At 49.7% G+C, this 12805-nt stretch overlaps 1 protein-coding gene across 1 annotated transcript; it reads right to left on the bottom strand.

The window, feature by feature from the left end:
• Positions 1-4623: 4623 nt before the first annotated feature.
• Positions 4624-5736, bottom strand: LOC125515553 (barwin-like). The gene is made up of 2 exons (XM_048681047.2): positions 5329-5736; positions 4624-5232 (listed from the first exon to the last, which is right to left on the bottom strand). Exons 1-2 carry the CDS (start codon positions 5585-5587, stop codon positions 5054-5056), a joined length of 438 nt encoding a protein of 145 aa, XP_048537004.1. The 5' UTR covers positions 5588-5736; the 3' UTR covers positions 4624-5053.
• Positions 5737-12805: the final 7069 nt, after the last annotated feature.

Raw genomic sequence — 12805 nt, 5'->3', positions numbered from 1 at the left:
TGGAGCAATGACAGGCCGGGGCACCAGCCACATACCCATGTCGTTTTCATGGCTGCTCCATTTGTGCGGCAGGTATTCCATGAACTTGGTTTTGTCGTTGATGAGGTTGTACCTGAAGACACCAAGCGGCGATGACATCGAGGAGCCGTGTTCTCTGGACCACCGTAAGAAGAAGTAAATACACCCGGCAATTACATTGTCCTCCCTGCTACAAAACCTCGTAGCGTCCACTACGAAGCTGCTCGGGAACCCTAGAAACATGACACAACCTGCGAAGCTCAAGCCATCCCTCCTTGCCCACCGCACCTTCTGTCTACCATCTACGTCAGTCTCTTCCACGAGGGAGTGCACCAAAACAGCCACTGTGAGCACCTGGCTGCTAGGGCTCTGACGATTTGAGAACCGGTAATTGGGCAAACGGACTAAGACGGACACTCGCAACAACTCGCCGTGGGACTCTAGGACGTGGCTAGAGTCAAGACGCCAATCCAAGGTGATGAACCCGTGCAATCGCCACGACGTAGCGCACATCTCATCATTCTCAATGACACTAGCGTGGAAGCCGCCAGTTGCCGAGGGCACTAGGAGGTGCCAGATGTCATTGCTATCGTCCCCGTCAACACACACCAGGATCTTGCCATCATGGTACGCGGCGAAGCAATGATTGTTTTCGAACGCTATGTTGTTCCTCCCTCGATGACTGTCCACGCCGTACCGCCGGGACTGAGGATGGCCACTCGGAGATTGGTGGACGCCATCCCTTGTCCATGGTTGTCGTCAGATTTGGAAAAGTTGTAGAGGAAGACGGTGCCGTCGCCGTAGACTACGCCACGGGACTTATCCCTCATCTTCCGCTTATCACCGCTTATCACCAGGAAGGGTGGCCTCCCTGGTGAGAGGGTCGATGAGTCTAGGCCCATCCCGTGCGCTGAAGAACCAGTACGCCGTGCCGTCGGCTCGCGCGACCCACCCGAGCTTGTTGAAGGTCGCGGGTACCTCGGCATGGTAGCTGCTCTTGGAGAAGACGCAGCGGAGCCTGATGATGGAGAAGCGGCGACCGGATCCAGATGGCGGTGCTACAAGCCAGGGGAAGAGGACGGGGCGCAGCACGGTCGTCTGGGGCAGCGAGTCCCGCCATGATGCGCAGACCGCGTGGAAGCGGACAAAGTCGGTGGCGTCATGGAGGCGGCCGGAGACTACGGTGAGTAGATCCGGCGGGAGCTCCGCCCAACGACGCGGCGGCGCGGGCATGTTTGGGTGGAGTACGTAGCTCGGTCGGTCGTCTGCTTCTCCGTGAGAAAGATCGATCCCGGCCGTGTCTGCTAGGGTTTCTAATTAGACGCGGCCCTGCATGGCTGCATGCACGCAGATGCTGGCCGTTGATGTTTGGATATCGTTTCCAAGCAGAAACCTGAATGGATCTGCCCGGCCCGTGAGAAAAATCAAGACTCACGCGGCGGTTAGGGTTTCTAATCTGCTGCATCCACGTGCATCAAGCATGCATCTACGTGTGCTTTTTTTTTTTGCATGGTATAATAGGTGTCTCATTGGGTGGAGTAGTAAGTAAGAGCATCTCCAACAGGCGCCCAAAAAAAGCTTCGCGCGCTAAAAAGTTGTTTTTTTGTGCGCCGAACAGCTCCAACAGAAGCCGTAAAATTATGCACGCGCTAAAAACTTTTGGACACGCGCTGAAAAACGCCATCGCGCGCACCATATTTTGGGCTCCGGATTGGGCGGACTTCACAATTTACATTGCGTGCTCTTTTGGGCGCATGTTTTTGGGCATCTGCTAAAGCAATGTTGGTCTCGGCGCACTAAAAGTACTACAGTGGCGCGCTATAAATTTTATTGGGCACGGATTTTTTATGCGGCCGTTGGAGACGCTCTAAGCAGCAAAAAAAAAAGGGGGGTACACAATTATATATACGCTCGTAATAGTCTTCTCATACAAGAATAAGAACATGAATATAAGCTTACGGCGATAGACTACTTTGCATTGCCATGTTATAATCTCAGACTTTATCTTCCGTACTCACGCGGTTGGCCTGAGCCTCTCTAGGAGTTTGCTCGGTTGGTGACTTGATAATCTTTCCCTTGAGCTCCCCAACAACATGCAAGACTTGCCTGAAATATCTAAAAATTGTCTCTATTGATCTTTTGAACGTGTCGTGGTTCATTCTGAATCTCTGATAATGACATACAACATGCAGGAACATGGAAACTTACTCATCCACAATGGTGTGGATGCTATCTTGTAGCAGCTCCCTGTTTCTAAACATCTGCACAAGCCTGCCGAAAGGTGCCCTTTTCATTCTGAGCACCCACATTGCATCTACGCTGTTGCTGTAGTAGATGTAGTTCGGAATCGATATCTTTTTCTTATCCCAGATTAACATTGAAGCATAACAGATAAAAGACTCATCACTCCGATGAACAATTCTCTTGTGGATCAACATGAGCCAGGCCTGAATCACAGCTATCAGTGTTGCTGCCTGAACTACCAGCTTCATCTGTTTATCCACAATCAAGGCGACATCGATGGTATGGTGAGCAATGGCGAAATCCATCCTACACAGTACCTGACGGTCTAACACACGACCTAATAGAAGGAGAAGGGAGGGAGTTATATGTTGCTTACCAGGTTTGAAGCAAACAACGAGGACGGGGGAGGGGGGTGGCTGAGACGAGGAGGGTGAGACGGAGGCCAAGAAGAAGGGGAGAATCATCTCTTGCTGCCAGAGAGTGATGTTGCTGCCACCGCCATCGCTTGCGCATATCTGGGTCGTTACTGCCGCCGGTGCGAAGAACTGAGGATGGGATTGCCCTAGAGCAAGAGTAGAGCGAGTGAAGGGGATGATGCTAGATTTTGCGCCATCAATGTCGTCACATTTAGGCCTCCTGCCATCTCAGGGCTCGGTCCCCCCTAAACTGCCTTACATGTCGTTCCCCTTTTTGTGCTCGACTCAATTTGGCTTCCTAAAAATGGACGATTCGAGCGTTCCTAGCGAGCCAGGCTCTGGGCTGCTTTAAAGTTCGTGCCATGTGAGCCAGGGCTCCTTGTGTTCAACAAAACAGGTTTTCCTCGCACCACTTGGCCTGTTTGGGAGAAATGCAGACAACCAAACACACCTGCATTGTTTACTTTATCTTTTTTTTAGAAAAGGAGGATGACCCTCGGCCTCTGCATCTGGGAGATGCATACGGCCACTTTATTGATTATTCTCGAGGACCTTGCAAAGTATTACAAACAATATATCTGAATCCACCTTCTTGGCAACGTATGCCACTACTCCTATCCATATGATGAAGGGATGCTAGCTGGGCCACTACCCAAACCACTCACCTAAACCTAACATCAAAAGCCGGAAGCCCCAGCCGAGCCACATACCGGGTCTGGGGGACAATCCGGTCAGATGCACTCGTGTGTCGTCGCAGCCATCTTCCACAGGTCCGTCTTCAGATTATATTGAAGCTTCTACCTTGTCTGGCCACTCTGCCATCGACGTCACCATGACGCCAGACAGCTACCACCTCCTGCGCGAGTCCATCTCCGCGCATCGGACGCCGAACCTCCACAGTGCCATGCGGCCGATCTCCGCCGCCATCAATGTGTGAGATGAAGTACCGCTCCACCACGGCAGGTACAAGGTAAGGAAGGGCGAGGTCCCCATCGGAGACACGGCCCTACAGGATTTCAAAGAACCTTTCACGCAATATAGGCATTTTGAACAACGGTGGTTGATGTTGATATTTTTATGTCCCCAACATTGATCACTAGGTGGGCTCATCTCATTTTCTTTCTGTTTTGTAATAATTTGGCGGTGCCCAATATCAATGTCTCGACCAATCTCGTAACATGGTCTTATCTTAGAGCCCGGGTGTATTTGGTATCAACTTGGTACTAATATATTACCCTTCTTTAGTAAATATTTCCTCCGTCGCTCATATTCTTTGTGGAATGGAGAAACACATGCTGCGTCATTATTAATCTATATGGCGACAGTTGCCCATGATTCAAATTATGCTCTATCTTGATCAATCTAACATACACACGCACACCACCAACACATGGACGTATTGAATTCATGCTCCAGCCAACTCATCCAAAAGTCCGAACTGATGGAGGAAGGTGAGCAATATATTTCAACACTCCTCTTCACGTCTAGGCTATTTTAGTCCTTAGATCGATGTAGGCCGCAGCGTCGTTTTATTTAATACTGTGTTGGCAGGGTTTTAAGCTATAAACCTTTTGGCTCGGATACCATATTAAATTCATGCTCCAGCCAACTCAACCAAAAGTCTGAACTGATGGAGTGAGGTCGGTAATATATTTCAACAGGACGCACACCCACAATGTTTACAAATGTGTGGTCTTACAGAGCTTCAAGATGTGTGCTTAAGAGTGTCCCACCTCGTATTCCAGATTAATGTTTTTTCTTGTTGATGTTCTTGGGAGCTTTACATACCGCAGTAGAGACTAGATTCAGAGTGATGAATGTCAACAATTGTGTCAAGATTTCAGAACACCTAGAATTACTAGTAAAATCGTTTGATCTGCCTGCATGAATGGGTTCATGAGTTCGAGTAAGTGAAGGTCAAGAATGATCAGCACACCGCACATTGCCACGAATCTGTCTGTCTATCCCTGGCTTATATATGTCAGAAAGTGAACTAATCCACCCATCAGAATTGCACTTCTCCACGAGTAATCAACATCATGTTTTATAGTAGTTCACCTTCCCAGATCATTAAGCGCTGCAAAGTTGACATTAACCTACTGAAATGAGGTGCAAAAAAAAAAGCAAAACTTGATGATGACCAAGAAATGGAAAAATCCATAATATCCCACATCCAACAGACGACTCGTCTATAATTCTGTCCTAGTCCATCCATACATAAGGATTGTGATTAGAGGGTGAAATCCTTGGATCCAGCACAGTTCAATTTGTTTATTCCACTTTATTACGATCGATTTGAAGAAGTGCATCATCATTTGTACTACAGCTTCTTATTATTTTCCTTTGGTGGCATTGGAGCACCAATTCTTTCATGCTTAGTTGTCGCGACAATCGACGAACTGGTAGTTGACGGTGAGGTGGCCCTGCTGCATACCCAGCCCGTTGGTGTCGATCTTGCTGAACACCGTGTCGTGGTCGAGGTCCAGGCCGCCGTTGCTGCACTGGTCGACGATCCTCGCCGTAATCTGTGCGCCGGTCGCCGTGTTGGTCACCTACATATATGCAGATTCAGACGATAAACCCGTTAGCCAACACGTCAACATGATGTTCATCATGTAATAACAGAGTAAAGTTTTTGTTAGTCCTTACTGGAGGCACTTGCCGCAGGATGCCTGGCCGGTGGGCCCGGCAGGCCCGCAGAAGGCGGTCCAGCCGTACTTGGAGCGCCAGGCGAAGGACATGCCGGCGTCCCATGTGGCGCAGTAGGCGCTGGCGGCGTTGAGGTCCCAGTTGATCTTTTGCGGGTTGTAGAAGTTGTAGGTGGCGCGTACGTTTGACGCCGACTGCCCCGCGGCCATGGCGGCCGCCATGCACAACAGGACCGCCGACAGTAGCGTGCGTCCGGCCATCGTCGCCTTGGGATCAGGCACAGGCAGGATGTGTATGCAATGGTCAGTGGCAGCTTAGCAGGGAGCGATGGAGAGGATGTCGGCCGGTGGCGATGGAAGTTGCTTCTTCCGCCGGCTGGGAGCAGTATATAGAGTTGAAGCACCGGCACATGCTGTGGAATTTTCTTCCTTCATGCGCAGTTTTTCCACATCTCTGGAATCATGTGCATGCGCCAACAAAAAGGAAATCAATGGATGAGCCAAGCAGGACGTGGACGTCTTCCACGCAGTTTGGCTGGCTCATTTTGACCAAAAGTTCTCTGGAAAGCAAACATTGATGCATTTTCACGCAACTCGGAATTTTTTTCTATCGTTGCACATATTTTTGTACACGTGTTCAGCTAAGCACCTTATATCCAGTCAGTCTTGTCATGCAGAATCATAGTAGTTAGCGCCAATCACGGATCGTGATCATGGCCGATCTGCATGCTAGCTTGGGCTGTACCGGAAAATAAAGGTGAAGTGGAACAAACTGTGTGAAGAGTACACTGCTGAAAAAATGGTCTCTGCCGAGTGTTCGCATATTTGCCGAGAGTGGTTTTCGCCTGGTTTGCGGAGTTCTAGACCAACAGAGCATGGCAAAGTTTTTGCCACGTGGCGATAGCAGCAGTTGTTGTCTACTCCGTCACGATAGGCCACTTTTGCCGAGTATCCGCGTTATGGACCTCGGCATAGTTTTCGTCAGCCGTTTACAAAACAGATTGGAAGACTATATGCCAGATATGGATTCCCATCGGTGCTCTCGACATTCCCAATTTCGGGCTCATCCTCCTCTTCGTTCATCTTGCAGTGTTGCGCCGGGTGAAGATCATAGAGGAGGTCGGCAAAAATGAGGCGAGAGGTTGCAAATGCGACTGATAGCTGATGAATGAACTGAATTACACGGTTATATTAGATTTGCTGGGGGGGGGGGGGGGGGGGTGCCCGCTGCTATGCTATAGTTTCATTGTTTTCTCATTCCTATATACCTGTGTGGACTCACAGACACGGTACTGGCAAAGGGAGATGGACAGGAAGCTGTCGACGGTGAAGCCAGAAGAGCAAGGCCGACAACAGGTTGCCCAAACTCAACTTTGTTTAACTGAACTTTTCACGACAGAATTCTTCTCTTTGTATGCGTGTTTGGCTAGTCTTGATTTGAAAAGTTTTGTGCTTTAGGGACGAGCAGAAGATGCCATCGATCCTGTCATGTCGCGGGAGAACACCAGGAAGCTTGACGGCTCTGAGCACGAGAGGCCTCGACTCTGGATCTCTTAACCTTGCCTTCCTGGCTGGCTCTTCAGTTAGTTGCAAAATTCAGATTCAGAGTAACACGCGAGGATATGTTCATGCTCACCTCTTCTGTGACAAATCACAAAAGGGCTAATGGTAAAACATGCAAATTGTACAGACACACATGAGAACAAGCATACACAACTTGTCGAAATATCACGTAATTAACTTTTTATACTGATCTTCGTCTGAATTTTGCAGGAGAAACCGGAGAAGAAGGCAGAGTAGGCGGAGAAGATGCGGAACCTGGTGTCCTGGTTGTGACGATCCACATCAAGGAGGCAGAGGAGGAGGGGTCTGCCGTACGTGAAGGCAAGGAGGCAGGAGGAGATGATCAGCTGCTGAGAGACAACGGCGGCCAGGCACAGATCCAATAAGAAAATGCTTCGGCTGAGATTACGTACGAGTACGACCTGAATAATCACAGGCATTTTCTAACGCTAATTGCCCCGTCTTGTTTGTGACTCCTCCCTTCATCATAATGACAAAACAGAGCAGCTGCTGTGTTGGTCGAAAACAACAGCAAAAAGGAACAAGAGGCGAACATGGACTGAATTATTCAGAATAATTAAACACGGCACACCAAACCTGATACGCGAACTGACACCAATTACTGGACGCGAGCCGTGCTCTGCGGTGCAGCCATGCTAAGATGGAACGATCGATCTCTCATACTCCCACATCTGAAATCAAATTAAAAGGACCGTCGACGGTCGGCTCAATGTACACCGCAAGCACGCTGAGTGCATGGACTACTTGCGTTTCAGCTCCGGTGCACCGATCGATGTAACAGTGTAACACTATAGTAGCAGTGAGATAGGAGTACAAGAAGGGAGGGGAACTTTTGGTTTATGGGTGTATCTATACCCTACATGGAAAAACAATTTAGTAATTCAACGAAAAGTCAAAAAAATTCTAAAAAAATGAAATAAACTTGACCTTCCATTGTAGTACTTCTCAGAAAAATTCCACAAAAGGAAAACCAGCCTTTGACTTCTTTTCATAAAAGACAAAATTTTGGCCAAAGTAGTGTGAATAGTGACCTATAATTTTTAGCTCTGAAGTCATTGTTGGTTTTTTGTTGGTGAAAATTGATATACTGGAGCAAAAGTAAGTCAAGTTTATTCTAACAATACTTCTGAACTATTTTGACTTTTTATTTAATTATTAAAAATATTTTTCATATAGGGTGCACCTACAACCAGGAACCAAAGTGTATTTCCCTACAAAAAGGGACAAAAAGACAGGGCGCAAGAGAAGCCCAAAATGTGTGTGATCTTCATTTTCAAGCATGTGGAGTGTATCACTCTTGCCATTGTCCTGATAAACACCGGCGGGCACACATGCACACGCACGCACGAACTGCTCGGTCAGGGGAGAAAACAGAGCAAATGGTTCATCATCAACATAGGAGCACACACGGGTTTTAGGTAACCAATGCCTTTTTTTTTGTGACACACATTTGCTGAATCCTGGCAAAAGCAACACTGGCTACAGCAAATTGCAGCATGTTCGCACTTGCTCCATCATGTGCATGTACACTAGGATGACACAGGCATAATTCAACCACGGGCGCGTTTGCAGGCACTGATCGGGCACTCTCAAAAAAATGCAATTCACATCCGGACACCTCAATTACCATATCTCAAATCCATACAAACTCATGCAACTACGTCACGCACACGCATCGTCCAGCGTCTCCATCACACTACACTAAACATGCCATCGGACTATTAAAATTTGACATGTTTGGTTATGATGGAGTTCACCCATGCCTGTCTTTGCCCTTCCCGGCACCCTTCTTGTTGTCCTTCTGGCGGAAGTACCGGTCGAAGACATGTTAGAAGTATAATTGGGTTTAAGTTAGAGATAAGAAGACAGACATAGAATATGTTTAAACCGTATAATTTGTCTTGTACTCCAAGCCTCTACTCCTCATGTACTCTATATATATCCTCACGAGGGTCAGATCAATACAACACAATAATATCATCGTACAATTTCTACACAGTATTAGAGCAGTTTGTCCAACGACGCCAATCCTAAGACCTCCCACCACTTCCGCAGCGCGCCGCCACCGGAGAGATTAATCTCCTCTCCCCGGGGGCGCAACACCCGATCAATCAATGATTAGATCGGTCCCGTAGTTTAGATCCAATTTTCAAGTTTCTTATTTTCCATCCGGTACATCTATCCTCTAGCTACGAATAATTCGGATCGCCCTCAAATCCCGTGAGAAAATTGTGTAGAAATCCACATGCCCTCATGCATGCGCAGCCTCCCAGGATGTGGGACACGAAGGAACAAGCAGCACTAGGTACGTGCATGCACTCAGATAAAGCTTCATTGACGTCTACGTGTACGCGTCTGTACGAACTTGTGAGCACCGGACGCTTCGACCGATCGTATCCCGAATCGTCGGCCGGGCCTCCGGTCGTATATGGATCGTCTCTACATCTTTCGGACTACCCCAACAACGATCTGCACTGCGCCGGCAAACTGCATCGAGCGATCGAACCTGCACCGAGGCCCGATCTGCATCGACTACACTGCACGCGCACACACCCGATCTCCACCAGGCCAACTCCATCGACCTCCTGCACGACGGTCGCAGGAGCGCTCTACGTACATGTCTACATCATCTCCTGCATCGCTCGAGCTACATCGACTCTGCGTACATGAAGCATCACCGCCACCATGGGCTCCTGCATCCACCACGGCCGCAGACTCCATCGATACGCCCGTGCCTGCGATGAGGTGAGCGCGCATGCATCGACTACAGGGCCTCTAGCAGGATCCGGCACCAGCTACGAGCCGATTCCGGCTTGACTCCTACGAGGCTACCGTACACACGCAAGTCCCAGGGCCTGCATGAGCGGATCATCTACACCACCTTCTGCATCGAGCTATGCCGATCTGCGGCTTCACCTGCAACGACACCTCTACATCGCCAAGCGCCACGACATCAAGTTGTATGACTACATCACGCCTAGAAAAAACTTCTTCGTCGAGCACAACATTGAGAAGCGACATCAACATGCATCGTCCACGCGCCAGGCCGGTGTGGAAGAAGATGCAATTCTTCATCGACTGCTCCAACACGACACGGCGTCGACACATTATTGCCGCAAGGGACGTCTTCAAGCGACATCATCATCGACACGTCGCTGTAACACCATTGCCGACACTTCATCGCCAAGGTCTTCATCAATGTGGTCTTCATCACCATCATCGTCAATACACCGTCATCACCTCATCCACAAGATGGACACCTAGCGTCCTCTGACAGACTTTTCTGCAAGAGGCGACCTCGACGACGACAATTATTGCATCATGACGACGGCATCGACCGTGTCTTCCACGACGGCATGACTGCATCGACACGGCGTCACTACAGTGATGACCCTACATGGCCACACGGTTCTGGCAAAACCGATGTGTGCTCGATGGGCTTCCTTCGGTCTTGGCAAAACCGGTGAACTCATCGCCGACGACAGCCTTTGACATCCGCAAGGTGCATCGTCCACGTCTGCAGCTTTGTCATAGCGCATTTTTTTGCGCCTCCGGCTTTGTGCGACTTCATCATCCACGACGACCACACCATCGACCACAACTACCTCGACCACGGCTGCATCACCATGATCGGCTACCTCGACATCAATATTAATGGTTTGGTCTACAGCTACTCGTCAACAACAACTCCAGTCAACAGCGTCCGCCTCGTCACTTGCGTCCACGAGACTCCCGCTGTGACTACGGGAGGGAATAGAGGAGAAGACAAGGAAGGCACAAGAGGGGGACGCAGTGACCGCCCTAGGTGCCGACCCATCAGCCATCGGAGACGTAGTTGATGATGGTGTGCGGAGAAGACGACGGAAGCGCAAGACTTCAAATTCAGTCGCAATCGTCCGCTTCACTCCTGCTACGACTGAGGGAGAATGTTAGAAGTATAATTGGGTTTAAGTTAGAGATAAGGAGATAGACATAGAATATGTTTAAACCATGTAATTTGTCTTGTACTCCAAGCCTCTACTCCTCATGTACTCTATATATATTCCCACGAGGGTCAGATCAATACAACACAATAGTATCATCCTACAATTTCTACAAGACGCAGTACGGATCGACCCGGATCTCCTCATCGCCGGAGCTGTCCTCGTCGTCGCGCTGTCCTCCTTCTCCTCCTTCGGTGGCAGTCCGGCCATGGCACGGACCGCCCGATTCTGCTCTCGGTCGAGAGCGCGCGTGTTCCTCCGCTGCCGTTTCTTCACAATGTAGGCGCGGATAGCTTCCTCCTCTGCGGCCGCCCGCGCCGCCGCATCAGCCATCCGCCGCCATTTCCACCGCGATATGGGCCTCAGCGGCCCTTGTCCTCTCCTTCCCATGGCGGGGCGCCCATTTCCGGTGGGACTCATAGTCTGCCCGACCGGTGATGGGAAAGGAGAGGTGTTCCAGCTGCCGGGACCGTGAGGATCCAGCACCAGAGGACCCGAGCGCCCGATGAGCCGACGCTATGGCGTCGCGGCGGACGTATCCGTCCATCGGTCGGGCGCTGTCCTCCCGGGAGCGGCGGAGTGCAATGCAGACTGCCATTGCCTCCTCCAACCCACACGTGATGATACCCCAGTCGACGGATCCGGACTGGTCAGAGGCCGATCCATTGTCTGCCACGGCTGAGAAGGCCGGAATCCGCCGGAGGTGAGCTCAGGCGGCTGAGGGGAGTGGAGTGAAGTGGCTAGGGTTTGCTCCGGCGAGTGGATGGGGACGAATATAAGTGGGTCGGTGGGCCAGCATGGGCCGGGTCTGACGTGGTGGGCGTGCCCGGGCGCTCCATATCCGCCACATATTTGGGCTGGATATAGGGGGTGCCGGTCAGCCCAGGCGTTTGAGGGCCATTTGAGAGGCCCGTCTGGGTCAAAAATTCGTGACCGCTCAGTGACCGGGCGGTCTGCCCGGGCGTATGAGACGGGTTTGAGAGGTCCGGCTATAGATGCTCTAATGTCTTACCGTGTGACTCACAATTTGGTGTGGCAACATTGGCGCCACGTAGCAAATCTTGTGTTTCATGCTTGCACCAAGTATATTGGCATTGACTATGACTTTGTGAGAGAAGGAGTTGCTAAGAACCTTCTAGACATTTGGTTCATTCCTTCTAAGGTCGTGTTAAAATGGCTTCACGAAAGCAAGGTCATACCATAAGAATATATAAAGGGTCCAAGCACAATCTCAAATCAAGCGAGTTGTAACTGAAAGAGGTTATTATAACATGCTAAAAATAATTGTACTTCTCGATGTACATGAGTGATTACTAGTTAGAGATGAAACCAAATTGTGTTCTGAATATGACCAAAGGCTTGTTGATCAAGATTGTAACAAATTCAAACCATGCAAGCTAGCCAAGGCTAATGCTCTCTCTATTAATAAACAACCACACGACCTCTATGGAGGTTGGAACAACTCAACCAAGCACCAAAGTTTATAGTGTCATTCGCAACTTGGACACTGATAACTCACACTTGTTGTATCAACTCTCACCACGAGATTGTATCCATTCAGTACCAACCCATTGAAGGCGGCCTCGACGTCGTCCGACCTTTCCACTGCCACCATTGCTATGGTAACACATCCTGTCCAAGGTGATGTCACTTCGGTGGTCAAAACTTTGCCATGCTTGCTGAAAAAGTGGCGCATCAAAGAGCTATCCATGCCCGGAGGTAGGTTCCGCACGACAAAATTGAAGAAAGGCTCCTTGGACCGTTCTGGTCTTTTCTCCTTCCAAATAGAGCTACTTCCTAGAGTTGGATGATATGCCTCTGGAGCCTCCAGCCTTTCATTAATTACCTGGAACCATGATGGTTATAATGCCAAACACACATGGCGTGCACACACACATGCGTGCCTGCTTAC

Source organism: Triticum urartu, chromosome 6A (assembly GCF_056163025.1).
Source record: "Triticum urartu cultivar PI428250 chromosome 6A, HENAU_Tu73, whole genome shotgun sequence".
In the NCBI taxonomy this organism is placed as follows: domain Eukaryota; kingdom Viridiplantae; phylum Streptophyta; class Magnoliopsida; order Poales; family Poaceae; genus Triticum; species Triticum urartu.
The sequence above is the reverse complement of the archived record's forward strand: the minus strand, read 5'-3'. Positions and strand labels throughout refer to the sequence as shown.